Source organism: Solenopsis invicta, chromosome 3 (genome assembly GCF_016802725.1).
Source record: "Solenopsis invicta isolate M01_SB chromosome 3, UNIL_Sinv_3.0, whole genome shotgun sequence".
NCBI classification, from domain to species: domain Eukaryota; kingdom Metazoa; phylum Arthropoda; class Insecta; order Hymenoptera; family Formicidae; genus Solenopsis; species Solenopsis invicta.
Window position 1 is genome coordinate 20966085 of NC_052666.1, and position 17503 is coordinate 20983587.

Consider the following 17503-nt stretch of genomic DNA (forward strand, 5'->3'; position numbering starts at 1 on the left):
AGGAAAGGAGAGAGGAAGGAGAGAGAGAGGGGGAGGAGCCGCAAGAGGGCTTCTCTATCAGAAAGGGGGGCTCCTCCTGCACAGAGGAGGGCTCCCCCTGCACAGAGGAGAAGGATTTGGAGAGAGAAGAAATAGGCAGGGCAATTGGAAGGATGAAGAAGAAAAAAGCCGCGGGGATAGATGGGATCCCAATGGAAGCGTGGTTGTATGCAGGAAGTTTCCTGAGAGAAAAAGTAGTAAGGTTGATACAACAAGTATGGAAAGAGGGAGTGATGCCAGAAGAATGGAGGAGGAGTATTATAGTACCCTTATATAAAAGAGGGGACCAAGAGAAAATGGAAAACTACAGAGGCATCTCGTTACTATGCACGGCGTACAAGGTGTATGCAGAAATAATAAGGAATAGATTAGAGAAGGAAGTAGAAAGGAGGAGTCTGTTGTCAGAAGGTCAGGCAGGATTTAGGAAAGGGAGATCGACCATAGACAACATATTTGTTCTCAGCCACATGGCCCAAAGAGAAATAAGCGAAGGGGGAGATGGAAGAAAGATATATGCCCTTTTTGCAGATTTGAAGGCGGCATTCGACAATGTGGACAGGGAGATGTTATGGGAAATAATGAGAAGAAATGGCTTGGACGAGAAGATGATAAGAAGAGTAAAAAGGATGTACGAGGTAACGGAGATGACAGTGAGGACGAGGTATGGAACAACAGAGAACTTCTACACAAAGAAGGGCGTAAAACAGGGCTGTGTAATGAGTCCACTCCTTTTTAATTTATATATGATGGAAGTAGAAAATAGGTTAAGGGATAGGGGGGTAGGAGGGGTAAAAATCGGTGAAGAGAGGATATGGAGTCTGATGTACGCAGACGACGTAGTTCTAGTTGCGAATAATAGGGAAGCTTTGCAGGACATGATGGGAACATTTAAAGGGTGCTTAAGAGATAGGAAATTAGAGTTAAGTGCGGAGAAAACAAAGGTATTAGTATTTAACAGGAAAGGAAAGGAAAGGAAAGAAGTGTGGAAATGGGGAAATAAAGAAATAGAGGAGGTAAATAAGTTTAAGTATTTAGGCTTCACGTTCAACAGGAAAGGGAACTATAAGGAACATATAAAAGAATTGAGTAGAAAAGGAAGGTTGGCAGCAAATAAGGTGTGGGGATTAGGTGAGAGATTAGGGAGAAATGATTTCAGAAGGAGGTGGACTCTGTTTAGGTACCTGGTTCAGAGTGTAATGGCGTATGGAGCGGAAATATGGGGCTGGGCAGAAAAAGAAGCGTTGGAAAAAATAATGTTAGATTACGTTAGATGGCTGTTCGAATTAGATTTTTGCACACCAAGATACATTGTAACCAGGGAATTGGGAATGGAAAAATTACGTATAGGATGGGGAATAAGGGCCAAAAGATATGAGAATAGGATCAAAAATGGGGTAGCAGGCAATTTAGTCAAGAACTGTTGGATGGAGAAAGAGAGGAAAGGAAGGAAGGATTTATATAGCAAAGAGAGGGAAAAATATTACAATAGAAATGGTTGGGGAGTGAGTGCAGTAGAGGCATGGAAGGAAAACGGGGGAGAGATAATTGAGAGGGAGAGGGATATACAGATGCAAGAAGAGGAGAGTAGGATTTTAGAATCAAGATACAACAAGAAATACAGAGAAATAGGGGTAAAGAGCAGGGAATCCGGGCCTAAGTACCTAGAAATAGAAAGTTTAAATAAGATAAAGGGAGGAGAGGGAATCAGGGCACTAATAAATTTGAGATGTGGAAATATGGAAGAGGCAAATAAATATTGGTTAGAAGAAGAGGAAAGAAAATGCGTGTTCTGCGAAGAAGGTTGGGATAATATGGAACACTACATAGGGAACTGTCAGGAATTGAAAGAGGACTGGGCGGAATTAGGCAAAGGAAAAGACGAGATTATGGAAAAAATATGGGAAGATAATCTCGATAAGATTAAGGAAAGGATTTTAGGAAGGATATGGCTTAAGAGAAAGAAAGTGAAAAAGATGAGGAAAGAAATAAAGGAACAGGAAAGGAAATTAGGAAAGGGAATAGACGTTAATAAATAGAACGGGCAATAGCAATAGAAGAGGTAAAGGTATAAGATTAGGTAAAAGTAGGGTAAACAGTGGCGTAAGCGTATATATGCGTATATCGAAATAGAGGTAAAGGTAAGAGAGACTGTAAAGTAACACAAAGAGCAGGATAAGGCGAAATGATAATAGGCAAACGAAAGTATAAATAAAGTACAAAGTAAATTTGTGAGTAGAATGTATATAGTAGAGTAAAAGAACTGTAAATATTAGGTAATAAGGATGTAAATAGTAGGATAGGTAGGCAGCGGCCACGAGGCGAAAGTATGGGTTATGGATGGATGCGTGCGGTAAGGAACTCATTGTAAACCAAGTCCCTTCTTGGCATGTAAAATAAGCCGAAGTAATAAATATCTATAAATATATTTATTTATGCGAGGCGCGTGCTTTCCACGCACAAATTAATTATTTTCAACAAGTTACAGCTAGCAATAAAATCTTAATCTTATACCAAAATGATTGTTAGACATCCTACTACTAAAAAAAATAGGTTTTGGATTTAGTTACTAATTATAACTTGTAAAAAATATATTTCTTTATGCGAGGCGCGTGCTTTCCACGCACAAAGTAATTATTTTCAACAAGTTACAGCTAGCAATAAAATCTTAATCTTATACCAAAATGTTCGTTAGACATCCTACTACTAAAAAAAATAGATTTTGGATTTAGTTACTAATTATAACTTATAAAAAATATATTCGTTTATGCGGGACGCGTGATTTCCACGCACAAAGTAATTATTTTCAACAAGTTACAGCTAGCAATAAAATCTTAATCTTATACCAAAATGTTTGTTAGACATCCTACTACTAAAAAAAATTGATTTTGGATTTAGTTACTAATTATAACTTGTAAAAAATATATTTGTTCGTGCGAGGCGCGTGCTCTCCACGCACAAAGTAAATATTTTCAACGAATTGAAGCAAGCAAAAAAATCAAAATCATATACAAAATGATTGTTAGACATCCTACTATTAAAAAAAATAGGTTTTGGATTTAGTTACTAATTATAACTTGTAAAAAATATATTTGTTTGTGCGAGGTGCGTGCTTTCCACGCATAAAGTAATTATTTTCAACAAGTTACAGCTAGCAATAAAATCTTAATCTTATACCAAAATGTTTGATAGACATCCTACTACTAAAAAAAATAGATTTTGGATTTAGTTACTAATTATAACTTGTAAAAAATATATTTATTTATGCGAGGCGCGTGCTTTCCACGCACAAAGTAATTATTTTCAACAAGTTACAGCTAGCAATAAAATCTTAATCTTATACCAAAATGATTGTTAGACATCCTACTACTAAAAAAATAGGTTTTGGATTTAGTTACTAATTATAACTTGTAAAAAATATATTTATTTATGCGAGGCGCGTGCTTTCCACGCACAAAGTAATTATTTTCAACAAGTTACAACTAGCAATAAAATCTTAATCTTATACCAAAATGTTTGTTAGACATCCTACTACTAAAAAAAATAGATTTTGGATTTAGTTACTAATTATAACTTGTAAAAAATATATTTGTTCGTGCGAGGCGCGTGCTTTCCACGCACAAAGTAATTATTTTCAACAAGTTACAGCTAGCAATAAAATCTTAATCTTATACCAAAATGATTGTTAAACATCCTAATACTAAAAAAAATAGGTTTTGGATTTAGTTGCTAATTATAACCTGTAAAAAATATATCTGTTTATGCATGGCGCGTGCTTTCCACGCACAGAGTAAATATTTTCAACGAATTGAAGCAAGCAAAAAAATCAAAATCATATACTAAATGATTGTTAGACATCCTGCTATTAAAAAAAATAGGTTTTGGATTTAGTTACTAATTATAACTTGTAAAAAATATATTTGTTTGTGCGAGCCGCGTGCTTTCCACGCATAAAGTAATTATTTTCAACAAGTTACAGCTAGCAATAAAATCTTAATCTTATACCAAAATGTTTGATAGACATCCTACTACTAAAAAAAATAGATTTTGGATTTAGTTACTAATTATAACTTGTAAAAAATATATTTATTTATGCGAGGCGCGTGCTTTCCACACACAAAGTAATTATTTTCAACAAGTTACAGCTAGCAATAAAATCTTAATCTTATACCAAAATGATTGTTAGACATCCTACTACTAAAAAAAATAGGTTTTGGATTTAGTTACTAATTATAACTTGTAAAAAATATATTTATTTATGCGAGGCGCGTGCTTTCCACGCACAAAGTAATTATTTTCAACAAGTTACAGCTAGCAATAAAATCTTAATCTTATACCAAAATGATTGTTAGACATCCTACTACTAAAAAAAATAGGTTTTGGATTTAGTTACTAATTATAACTTGTAAAAAATATATTTATTTATGCGAGGCGCGTGCTTTCCACGCACAAAGTAATTATTTTCAACAAGTTACAACTAGCAATAAAATCTTAATCTTATACCAAAATGTTTGTTAGACATCCTACTACTAAAAAAAATAGATTTTGGATTTAGTTACTAATTATAACTTGTAAAAAATATATTTGTTCGTGCGAGGCGCGTGCTTTCCACGCACAAAGTAATTATTTTCAACAAGTTACAGCTAGCAATAAAATCTTAATCTTATACCAAAATGATTGTTAAACATCCTAATACTAAAAAAAATAGGTTTTGGATTTAGTTGCTAATTATAACCTGTAAAAAATATATCTGTTTATGCATGGCGCGTGCTTTCCACGCACAGAGTAAATATTTTCAACGAATTGAAGCAAGCAAAAAAATCAAAATCATATACTAAATGATTGTTAGACATCCTGCTATTAAAAAAAATAGGTTTTGGATTTAGTTACTAATTATAACTTGTAAAAAATATATTTGTTTGTGCGAGCCGCGTGCTTTCCACGCATAAAGTAATTATTTTCAACAAGTTACAGCTAGCAATAAAATCTTAATCTTATACCAAAATGTTTGTTAGTCATCCTACTACTAAAAAAAATAGATTTTGGATTTAGTTACTAATTATAACTTGTAAAAAATATATTTGTTCGTGCGAGGCGCGTGCTTTCCACGCACAAAGTAATTATTTTCAACAAGTTATAGCTAGCAATAAAATCTTAATCTTATACCAAAATATTTGTTAGGCATCCTACTACTAAAAAAAATTGATTTTGGATTTAGTTACTAATTATAACTTGTAAAAAATATATTTGTTCGTGCGAGACGCGTGCTTTCCACGCACAAAGTAAATATTTTCAACGAATTGAAGCAAGCAAAAAAATCAAAATCATATACTAAATGATTGTTAGACATCCTACTATTAAAAAAAATAGGTTTTGGATTTAGTTACTAATTATAACTTGTAAAAAATATATTTGTTTGTGCGAGGTGCGTGCTTTCCACGCATAAAGTAATTATTTTCAACAAGTTACAGCTAGCAATAAAATCTTAATCTTATACCAAAATGTTTGATAGACATCCTACTACTAAAAAAAATAGATTTTGGATTTAGTTACTAATTATAACTTGTAAAAAATATATTTATTTAGGACTTGGTTAGGTGTGGCGAGTGAGAGCGGACGTGTGCAGAGCGTGTGTGTGAGCGATAAGCGTAAAAAGAGCGAAATTGTAGGTAAAGGAGGGTTGTAGGTAGGTAAGAGGTAAGGGAGGAAAGCAAGGAAGCAGGGCGAGTGGAGGGAGAAAGTAGGGTAGAGGGAGAATAGAGCGGCGAGTGAAATTCAACGGGACAGAAAAACGTAGGTTATGTCGACGAGGAGCGCGAGCAGTGCAGGAGGGTCAGGTGTAGGAGGTGTAGGGAAGACAAAGGGAGACAATAGGCAGAGAAAGTTAATAGAGGATAAGGAAGGAGGGAAAAAGGTAACTTTTAGGCTGTCGACGGAAAAGGATGAACATTGCAGTTGCGAAAGAGAAAGAAGGGAATTTAGGGACCAGATAGGCAGGGAATTGAATGCAATAAAGGAGGAAAGAAAGGCAATGAGGGAATATGTAGAGGAATTTAAAGTAAAAGAAAAGCTATGGAAAGAGAGACTCGAGAAAATGGAAGAGAGGTTAGAAGCATTAAAGAGGGAAAGCGCGAGAGAAGAAGGTGCAGGGAGGAGTGAAATGGAAGACGACAGAAGTGTAACGAGCAGGTTCTCACAATACAGTAGGGCTAGCTCAGGGCTAAGTGATAAAGAAGTGGACAAAATAAAGAGATGGATGTCAGAGAAAGATAGGGAAGAGAGACGTTGTAATATAATAATAAGGGGGATCGAGGAAACGAAGGAGATGGAAGGAGATAAAAATAAAGGATGCACGTGGTTAAGGGAATGGTTTAGGGATAAATTAGAGGTAGAATGTAAGGTAGAGGAGTGTAGGGTAAGTGGAAAGGTAATCGTAGTGAAATTAAGTAACAGCGAACAAAAGGAAGAAATAATGAAAAATAAAAATAGACTAAGGGGAGGATCAATTTTTATAGCAAACGATTTAAGTTGGGAGGATAGGAAGATACAAGAAAAGATAAATAGGTGGGCAAAAGAACAGAGGGATAAAGGAAAAATTGTAAAAGTGGGAAGGGGAAGGGTGAGAATAGGGGGGGAATGGATAGATTGGGCAGAAATAGAGAGGGAGGAGGAAAATAAGAGGAGGAGGGAAGATAGCTTAGGAAGACAGAATTTCGGCTAAGCCAAGAAGGGAACATGGAGGAGGGGGTTGGGGCGGAAAGTAGGTTTAGGGAGGAAAACAAGGAGAAAACCAGAAATATAAAAAAAGGGAAAGAAAACAGAGGAAAAAGGAAGGGAAGGTTTTTGTTTTGGAATGTAGCAGGGGTAAATAACAAGGACAAAGAATTCTGGGAATTTATAAGAGGCTTCGACTTCATAAGTCTCAGTGAGGTATGGATAGAGGAAAAAGGTTGGGAAAATTTAAAGGGAAGGTTACCGAAAACTCATGAGTGGTGGTGCAGTTATGCGAGGAAAGTTAAGAATAAGGGAAGGTCTATGGGAGGTTTTGTGATTGGAAAAAAGAAAGGATGGGGAATGGATGGAGGTAGCTTATGCCGTAGGGAGGTAGAAGGAATGATTCTGTCTGAGGTAAGGATGAAAAAGGAAAGGGTATATATTGTATCAATTTATAATAAAGAGAAGGAGAAGAAATTAAGGGAGGGTTTAGATGAACTTCTAAAGGAGGTAGGGGAGGCAAAACTAGTCTTAGGAGGAGATTTAAATTTGAGGATAGGAGAGATGGGAGGAGGAGATGAGGAGGAGGGAATGGGAAGATGCAGTAAGGACAAAAAAACAGGGAACGGAGCGGAGAATTTCATAGAATGGATACAGGAAAAAGGGTGGAGTATTTTGAACGGGGCAACGGAGGGAGATTGGGAAGGAGAATTTACGTATATAGGACCAAGAGGTAGCACCGTGATAGATTATGTAATGGTTAACGATAGGATGCGTGAAAATGTAGTTAATTTTAAGGTAGGAGAAAGGGTGGACTCAGACCACATGCCTCTGTGCCTGGAGCTTGAAGGAACAGGAGAAGCAGAAGAAGAGGAGCATCCGGAAGAAGAGGGAAAGGAAAAAGAGACGGAAGCGGAAATAATAGTATGGGATAGAGAAGCGATCGAGAGCTTCAATAAGGCAACGGAAGAAGGAGAGGGAGGAGAGGAGATACAAGTCACGGTGGAAGGAAGATGGCAGGAAATTAAAAACATAGTCTACAGCGCAATGGTTAAAAGAAAAGTAAGGAGACGAAAAAAGGAGTTAGGACACAGAGACTGGTGGGACAGGAGCTGTACAAGAAAGAAAAGAGAAGTAAAAAGAATGCATAAGAGATGGAAGTCAGGGAAGGTGGAAAGAGAGGAGTATATGCTAGAAAGAGCAAGGTACAAAGAATTCCTGCAGGAAAAAGCAAAGGAGAAAAGAGAGGAGGAAGAAGAAGAACTGAAGAGATTAAAAAAGGAAGCGGACGTGTGGAAATATATAAACAAGAAGAGAGGGAGAAAAGTCTGGAAAGAAAATAATAGAAGCAAGGAAGAATGGAAAAGGTACTTCCTGGAACTTTTGGAAGGAGAAGAAATAAAGGAAAGGAGAGAGGAAGGAGAGAGAGAGGGGGAGGAGCCGCAAGAGGGCTTCTCTATCAGAAAGGGGGGCTCCTCCTGCACAGAGGAGGGCTCCCCCTGCACAGAGGAGAAGGATTTGGAGAGAGAAGAAATAGGCAGGGCAATTGGAAGGATGAAGAAGAAAAAAGCCGCGGGGATAGATGGGATCCCAATGGAAGCGTGGTTGTATGCAGGAAGTTTCCTGAGAGAAAAAGTAGTAAGGTTGATACAACAAGTATGGAAAGAGGGAGTGATGCCAGAAGAATGGAGGAGGAGTATTATAGTACCCTTATATAAAAGAGGGGACCAAGAGAAAATGGAAAACTACAGAGGCATCTCGTTACTATGCACGGCGTACAAGGTGTATGCAGAAATAATAAGGAATAGATTAGAGAAGGAAGTAGAAAGGAGGAGTCTGTTGTCAGAAGGTCAGGCAGGATTTAGGAAAGGGAGATCGACCATAGACAACATATTTGTTCTCAGCCACATGGCCCAAAGAGAAATAAGCGAAGGGGGAGATGGAAGAAAGATATATGCCCTTTTTGCAGATTTGAAGGCGGCATTCGACAATGTGGACAGGGAGATGTTATGGGAAATAATGAGAAGAAATGGCTTGGACGAGAAGATGATAAGAAGAGTAAAAAGGATGTACGAGGTAACGGAGATGACAGTGAGGACGAGGTATGGAACAACAGAGAACTTCTACACAAAGAAGGGCGTAAAACAGGGCTGTGTAATGAGTCCACTCCTTTTTAATTTATATATGATGGAAGTAGAAAATAGGTTAAGGGATAGGGGGGTAGGAGGGGTAAAAATCGGTGAAGAGAGGATATGGAGTCTGATGTACGCAGACGACGTAGTTCTAGTTGCGAATAATAGGGAAGCTTTGCAGGACATGATGGGAACATTTAAAGGGTGCTTAAGAGATAGGAAATTAGAGTTAAGTGCGGAGAAAACAAAGGTATTAGTATTTAACAGGAAAGGAAAGGAAAGGAAAGAAGTGTGGAAATGGGGAAATAAAGAAATAGAGGAGGTAAATAAGTTTAAGTATTTAGGCTTCACGTTCAACAGGAAAGGGAACTATAAGGAACATATAAAAGAATTGAGTAGAAAAGGAAGGTTGGCAGCAAATAAGGTGTGGGGATTAGGTGAGAGATTAGGGAGAAATGATTTCAGAAGGAGGTGGACTCTGTTTAGGTACCTGGTTCAGAGTGTAATGGCGTATGGAGCGGAAATATGGGGCTGGGCAGAAAAAGAAGCGTTGGAAAAAATAATGTTAGATTACGTTAGATGGCTGTTCGAATTAGATTTTTGCACACCAAGATACATTGTAACCAGGGAATTGGGAATGGAAAAATTACGTATAGGATGGGGAATAAGGGCCAAAAGATATGAGAATAGGATCAAAAATGGGGTAGCAGGCAATTTAGTCAAGAACTGTTGGATGGAGAAAGAGAGGAAAGGAAGGAAGGATTTATATAGCAAAGAGAGGGAAAAATATTACAATAGAAATGGTTGGGGAGTGAGTGCAGTAGAGGCATGGAAGGAAAACGGGGGAGAGATAATTGAGAGGGAGAGGGATATACAGATGCAAGAAGAGGAGAGTAGGATTTTAGAATCAAGATACAACAAGAAATACAGAGAAATAGGGGTAAAGAGCAGGGAATCCGGGCCTAAGTACCTAGAAATAGAAAGTTTAAATAAGATAAAGGGAGGAGAGGGAATCAGGGCACTAATAAATTTGAGATGTGGAAATATGGAAGAGGCAAATAAATATTGGTTAGAAGAAGAGGAAAGAAAATGCGTGTTCTGCGAAGAAGGTTGGGATAATATGGAACACTACATAGGGAACTGTCAGGAATTGAAAGAGGACTGGGCGGAATTAGGCAAAGGAAAAGACGAGATTATGGAAAAAATATGGGAAGATAATCTCGATAAGATTAAGGAAAGGATTTTAGGAAGGATATGGCTTAAGAGAAAGAAAGTGAAAAAGATGAGGAAAGAAATAAAGGAACAGGAAAGGAAATTAGGAAAGGGAATAGACGTTAATAAATAGAACGGGCAATAGCAATAGAAGAGGTAAAGGTATAAGATTAGGTAAAAGTAGGGTAAACAGTGGCGTAAGCGTATATATGCGTATATCGAAATAGAGGTAAAGGTAAGAGAGACTGTAAAGTAACACAAAGAGCAGGATAAGGCGAAATGATAATAGGCAAACGAAAGTATAAATAAAGTACAAAGTAAATTTGTGAGTAGAATGTATATAGTAGAGTAAAAGAACTGTAAATATTAGGTAATAAGGATGTAAATAGTAGGATAGGTAGGCAGCGGCCACGAGGCGAAAGTATGGGTTATGGATGGATGCGTGCGGTAAGGAACTCATTGTAAACCAAGTCCCTTCTTGGCATGTAAAATAAGCCGAAGTAATAAATATCTATAAATATATTTATTTATGCGAGGCGCGTGCTTTCCACGCACAAATTAATTATTTTCAACAAGTTACAGCTAGCAATAAAATCTTAATCTTATACCAAAATGATTGTTAGACATCCTACTACTAAAAAAAATAGGTTTTGGATTTAGTTACTAATTATAACTTGTAAAAAATATATTTCTTTATGCGAGGCGCGTGCTTTCCACGCACAAAGTAATTATTTTCAACAAGTTACAGCTAGCAATAAAATCTTAATCTTATACCAAAATGTTCGTTAGACATCCTACTACTAAAAAAAATAGATTTTGGATTTAGTTACTAATTATAACTTATAAAAAATATATTCGTTTATGCGGGACGCGTGATTTCCACGCACAAAGTAATTATTTTCAACAAGTTACAGCTAGCAATAAAATCTTAATCTTATACCAAAATGTTTGTTAGACATCCTACTACTAAAAAAAATTGATTTTGGATTTAGTTACTAATTATAACTTGTAAAAAATATATTTGTTCGTGCGAGGCGCGTGCTCTCCACGCACAAAGTAAATATTTTCAACGAATTGAAGCAAGCAAAAAAATCAAAATCATATACAAAATGATTGTTAGACATCCTACTATTAAAAAAAATAGGTTTTGGATTTAGTTACTAATTATAACTTGTAAAAAATATATTTGTTTGTGCGAGGTGCGTGCTTTCCACGCATAAAGTAATTATTTTCAACAAGTTACAGCTAGCAATAAAATCTTAATCTTATACCAAAATGTTTGATAGACATCCTACTACTAAAAAAAATAGATTTTGGATTTAGTTACTAATTATAACTTGTAAAAAATATATTTATTTATGCGAGGCGCGTGCTTTCCACGCACAAAGTAATTATTTTCAACAAGTTACAGCTAGCAATAAAATCTTAATCTTATACCAAAATGATTGTTAGACATCCTACTACTAAAAAAATAGGTTTTGGATTTAGTTACTAATTATAACTTGTAAAAAATATATTTATTTATGCGAGGCGCGTGCTTTCCACGCACAAAGTAATTATTTTCAACAAGTTACAACTAGCAATAAAATCTTAATCTTATACCAAAATGTTTGTTAGACATCCTACTACTAAAAAAAATAGATTTTGGATTTAGTTACTAATTATAACTTGTAAAAAATATATTTGTTCGTGCGAGGCGCGTGCTTTCCACGCACAAAGTAATTATTTTCAACAAGTTACAGCTAGCAATAAAATCTTAATCTTATACCAAAATGATTGTTAAACATCCTAATACTAAAAAAAATAGGTTTTGGATTTAGTTGCTAATTATAACCTGTAAAAAATATATCTGTTTATGCATGGCGCGTGCTTTCCACGCACAGAGTAAATATTTTCAACGAATTGAAGCAAGCAAAAAAATCAAAATCATATACTAAATGATTGTTAGACATCCTGCTATTAAAAAAAATAGGTTTTGGATTTAGTTACTAATTATAACTTGTAAAAAATATATTTGTTTGTGCGAGCCGCGTGCTTTCCACGCATAAAGTAATTATTTTCAACAAGTTACAGCTAGCAATAAAATCTTAATCTTATACCAAAATGTTTGATAGACATCCTACTACTAAAAAAAATAGATTTTGGATTTAGTTACTAATTATAACTTGTAAAAAATATATTTATTTATGCGAGGCGCGTGCTTTCCACACACAAAGTAATTATTTTCAACAAGTTACAGCTAGCAATAAAATCTTAATCTTATACCAAAATGATTGTTAGACATCCTACTACTAAAAAAAATAGGTTTTGGATTTAGTTACTAATTATAACTTGTAAAAAATATATTTATTTATGCGAGGCGCGTGCTTTCCACGCACAAAGTAATTATTTTCAACAAGTTACAGCTAGCAATAAAATCTTAATCTTATACCAAAATGATTGTTAGACATCCTACTACTAAAAAAAATAGGTTTTGGATTTAGTTACTAATTATAACTTGTAAAAAATATATTTATTTATGCGAGGCGCGTGCTTTCCACGCACAAAGTAATTATTTTCAACAAGTTACAACTAGCAATAAAATCTTAATCTTATACCAAAATGTTTGTTAGACATCCTACTACTAAAAAAAATAGATTTTGGATTTAGTTACTAATTATAACTTGTAAAAAATATATTTGTTCGTGCGAGGCGCGTGCTTTCCACGCACAAAGTAATTATTTTCAACAAGTTACAGCTAGCAATAAAATCTTAATCTTATACCAAAATGATTGTTAAACATCCTAATACTAAAAAAAATAGGTTTTGGATTTAGTTGCTAATTATAACCTGTAAAAAATATATTTGTTTATGCATGGCGCGTGCTTTCCACGCACAGAGTAAATATTTTCAACGAATTGAAGCAAGCAAAAAAATCAAAATCATATACTAAATGATTGTTAGACATCCTGCTATTAAAAAAAATAGGTTTTGGATTTAGTTACTAATTATAACTTGTAAAAAATATATTTGTTTGTGCGAGGCGCGTGCTTTCCACGCATAAAGTAATTATTTTCAACAAGTTACAGCTAGCAATAAAATCTTAATCTTATACCAAAATGTTTGATAGACATCCTACTACTAAAAAAAATAGATTTTGGATTTAGTTACTAATTATAACTTGTAAAAAATATATTTATTTATGCGAGGCGCGTGCTTTCCACACACAAAGTAATTATTTTCAACAAGTTACAGCTAGCAATAAAATCTTAATCTTATACCAAAATGTTTGATAGACATCCTACTACTAAAAAAAATAGATTTTGGATTTAGTTACTAATTATAACTTGTAAAAAATATATTTATTTATGCGAGGCGCGTGCTTTCCACGCACAAAGTAAATATTTTCAACGAATTGAAGCAAGCAAAAAAATCAAAATCATATACTAAATGATTGTTAGACATCCTACTATTAAAAAAAATCCGTTACTTTACTGATTAACACTTTAATACCTTATATCGTATATTATTATATAATTCTTTATTAATTTTTTTTTGTAAAGTTTTGATTAATCTTTACGTGATATTTCGTAAAAAACTGTTGAAAGGTTGTATTAAAATCAGATCAATAATCTTCACGTTTGTAAGTTAGAGAATAAAAATAATACTCAAGTATCCATATATTTCATTGATTTTTATTACATTATTATTATTATTATTATTATTATTATTATTATTATTATTATTATTTATTGTGCCATATTAATCGCGCGTATTGTCATTTGTAAATCATGCGTATGCATGTATATGCCATTGTAACATAATAAAAAAAGAGTGGGCGCTTTCTAGTCTCTCTACGTCCCTGCGCAGAAATCGTCCGAAATCCTCTTTCTGAATTTTACGACCTAAACGTAGCACGGAAAACGTGTTGTGTCATGAGGGGAGTAAAGAGGAGGGTATCCATAGAGATAACATTGCCGCTTGCTCCATGTCTATCACCGCGATGCTTTCTCTCTCTAACTGAAGGCCTAAACAATTAAAGGACAATCACGTTAAAAGAGAAAGAGAGAAAGAGAGAAAGAGTGAGAGAGAGTTGCGTCAAGATTTAAAAAAATTAAAAAAGCTAATTTTTTCAAAAGCATAATTTGAAGACATTTAAATAATAAAGAATTATGTAAAAATAAAAAGATGGTATATTTATTCGTGGAAAGACATTTATTTCTTCTTCATCATATGATGCGATGTTAATTACAATTATTTTTTAAGTACTGCGTAAAATGAATGTTTCTTTATTAAAGAACCAAATTCTCTGTTACTATTAAACATCTTTTTTAAGTAAAAATATAATTGTGCAAAATATGGGCATAAACGTATTGATATGTATTAATATCAATGTTAATGTAAATAATTCAGACTATAATAAATAAAAAATTACGCGAAAGTAGACGTAATTAATCATTTGTGCACATTCTCGACCCCTGTTCTGGATGCAACATACGCGATACGCGTCAGATTTTATTTGCAGCAAAATGGATGTTAGCACGGACAACAACCTACATCCATTTCTCGAGAGATGGATGTGGGTTGTTGTCCACACTGTTTTTAACGACGGGTTGCAAAATGGATGTGACACGTAGTTCCCATTCTGACCAGAATAGATGTGCGTCACTAGTGTACGGAAGTTTCGAAGCGTTATAGGAAAAAGGCCGCCATGGCCGCTCTCAGGTTCCTCTCTGGCTATAGTATACGTAACGTAAACTATTGATTTTCAGTCAGTAAATTTTGGACCACAGTCTACGTCGGTATGGCAGGTTTCTTAACCTCAATAGTCGTCAACGATCGAATCTCGAGCCTCTCGAGCAGTAGTAGGAAGAGAGAAAACTATAAAACTACTTTTTATATTGTATTTATTTGACTTTTACTACAAGAATTTGAATTGTTAGTCAAGTTTAACTTTAATATCCAAAAAAAGAGCCAATTGAAACAAGAAGTACTACTACTTTTCTTAAATTGCGAGTTTGGTACGTACAATATTTAAATACATATTTTTCTCTTTCTGATAATTTAATGTGCAATATTTTTTATAAAATAATTTCAAACAAAGCGCATATAAAATATACAAAGGATTTTGGAAAAAATGGTGAACGATTTAAAACTGGAATGCTCCTTTTCTACTTGGTATCCAATGTTCAAGAAAGATACTTTGGAAGCTAGGATTCTTCATATTCCCAATGAGGTTCTGAAGTATTTGCAGCATGATACGTTTGTCTTGCCTCTTGAAGCAATGGAATGCTTACCAGAAGATTCAGAATGGTCTGATGGCTCGCCGGTGACACATGAAGATGAGGTATTTTTATTATTCTATTTTTATTATTCTATTCTGTTTGAGAGATGACAAAATCATATGAATTAGTAATTTATATAACAATGTAATTAATTTGCATATAAATATTTTTTGTAGGAAACGGATTATCAACCAACATTCCCTGAATTCAGTCAACAAATACAGGAAGTATTAGACGAATATGAGGGGGTATTTGTTAAAACAAACTGGAGTACACCTACAGTAAATTATTTTCTATTATTCATTCCTACTTCACAATTGAATCAATTATTTTAGAAGAATAATTTCTTCCAAAATTTTCTCATATTTTTTCAAGAAATAAACATGTGTCTTCATGAACAAATACTATGTATGGTAAAAAACAAAAATTCCTTTTCTAAAACGAGTTATTTCATAGATCAAATAGTTTGTTTATAAATTCTTTATTATAAGGACATCAATATTGCAATATAATTTTGTAATAACATTTTGTTTGAATATTTATAATACTATAACTGTATTAAGAAAATTATAATATAAGTTATATATGTAATTGTAATTCTTTTACAGGATGCCATGTGGGTTGCGCCCACAAAAACTCTTAAATGTAATACTTTAGAAGAGGTTTACTTGTTATTGAAAAGTTCTGACAGGATCGCTAAAGATCTGAACATCGTAGAGTCTTTGAGGAACTGTGAGAATCTTCTGCCATTCTGCTTGGTGTTGAAACAATGGCGGGATATTAATCCCTGCACAGAATTTCGCTGCTTTGTCATGGATAATGAGCTCGTTGGTAATTTATTTGACTCAATTTTCTTTTTATTCTATTTCTAGATTTTATTTCTAGACTTCTATTTCTCGATTGTTAAATTTTATTAACTGTCTTTGCGTTTTTTTCTGTCTGCCTTTGCAAAGTCAACTCTCGCGATAATGAGTCATATCTCTTATGCAGCTATAAGTCAGAGGGATATATCACAATACCACAGTTCTAACGAGTTAGAAAAATATGATATACAGACAGACATCAAGAGTTTGTTTGCCGAGCGCATCCAAGGCAGATTTCCGTTACGTAACTGTAAGCAGAGCACTGTACCAAAATTAACAAAAATACACGAATTCTTGTAACTTGTAGAGTTTATTTTTGGCAGATTCCTTCGACGTTGTACGACATAGAAAAGATAAGGTAAAAATAATAGATTTTGGTGCAATGGACGAAGCGTCTACGAAAGGAACGCTTTTTACGTACGAGGAATTACAAAATCATATTGAAAACACGCCGGAGTTCCGTTTTATTGGAGAGGAAATAGGTATTCAGCCAAAACCTCCTGTGCAGTTTTGTATTCCACAAGAGATCAGCGAGTTTTTGCAATCAAGAGATAATGTTACGTTACTGGAAGCAATTCAGAGGGTACATTTTCCAATTACTAAAGAAATATTCTTGCAAAATTAAACGATTTGTATCAACGTTACCTTTAGATTCGACGCTTGATCACGACAAACGAAATTTCTTTGTTGCAGGAGGTGGAAAGTCAACGGAAAGAGCATGAAAGAGAAAATGCCGACGTTTCAGAAAGTATTTGATGTATGTACAACGTATAAATAAACATGTTTTTCTTATATACGAACAGCTGTAACTCTTTTACTCACATGTACAAGGGATACAAAAAAAAAGAAAGGGACTGTAGTTATTGTTACATTGTTATCTTTCCCAAAGCTATTATCTAATGGTAAGTACATGCTCTAATAAATATACGCGAGATTACACAAAACGAGCGAATTCTACTCTTTAAATCTCATATATTACATTTTAGCCCGTTTAAATCCTACATTTTGAGATCATTCGATTACATCAATGCTAAAAGGAATAATCGAACTTGTTCAAATTACTTCGCTCCTCGTAAGTTTTCAATTTCAATTTCTTCGTTCTTCGTTTCTTCTTTCTTCACTTCGGTACAATACGTGTTACAAGAAATTCTGAATTACCTGCATGCAACATAAATCACTTCGTGATGATCTGTGAATCGAATTTAAAAAATTCCCGATAACTTTCATAACGTGTCGTGAACTTTCAAATTATATACCTTCACAAGTACGTGCAATTAAATGC

The 17503-nt window shown here is 34.4% G+C and overlaps 1 protein-coding gene across 2 annotated transcripts; it reads left to right on the forward strand.

Moving 5' to 3' along the window:
- The first annotated feature begins 14829 nt into the window (after positions 1–14829).
- Positions 14830–17017, forward strand: LOC105196686 (cell division cycle protein 123 homolog). Of its 2 annotated transcripts, none has more exons than XM_026134907.2 (7): positions 14830–15094; positions 15178–15420; positions 15535–15639; positions 15967–16189; positions 16349–16471; positions 16545–16804; positions 16915–17017. In XM_026134907.2, the coding sequence occupies exons 2-7, from the start codon at positions 15211–15213 to the stop codon at positions 16975–16977; spliced, it is 984 nt and encodes a 327-aa protein (XP_025990692.2). In that variant the 5' UTR covers positions 14830–15094; positions 15178–15210; the 3' UTR covers positions 16978–17017. The 2 variants fall into 2 exon arrangements, with proteins under 2 accessions (XP_025990692.2, XP_011161036.2); XM_011162734.3 differs by having other exon boundaries at positions 14844–15094; positions 15198–15420.
- The last annotated feature ends 486 nt before the right edge of the window (positions 17018–17503 follow it).

What these genes read in the sequence shown, in the direction of transcription:
- LOC105196686 (XM_026134907.2), top strand. Translation starts at nt 15,211, where the DNA reads ATGGTGAACGATTTAAAACTGGAATGCTCCTTTTCTACTTGGTATCCA. An exon ending in CAGATTTCCGTTACGTAACT is followed by an intron (nt 16,472 to 16,544) that starts GTAAGCAGAGCA and finishes TATTTTTGGCAG; the next exon opens with ATTCCTTCGACGTTGTACGA. An exon ending in TACTGGAAGCAATTCAGAGG is followed by an intron (nt 16,805 to 16,914) that starts GTACATTTTCCA and finishes TCTTTGTTGCAG; the next exon opens with GAGGTGGAAAGTCAACGGAA.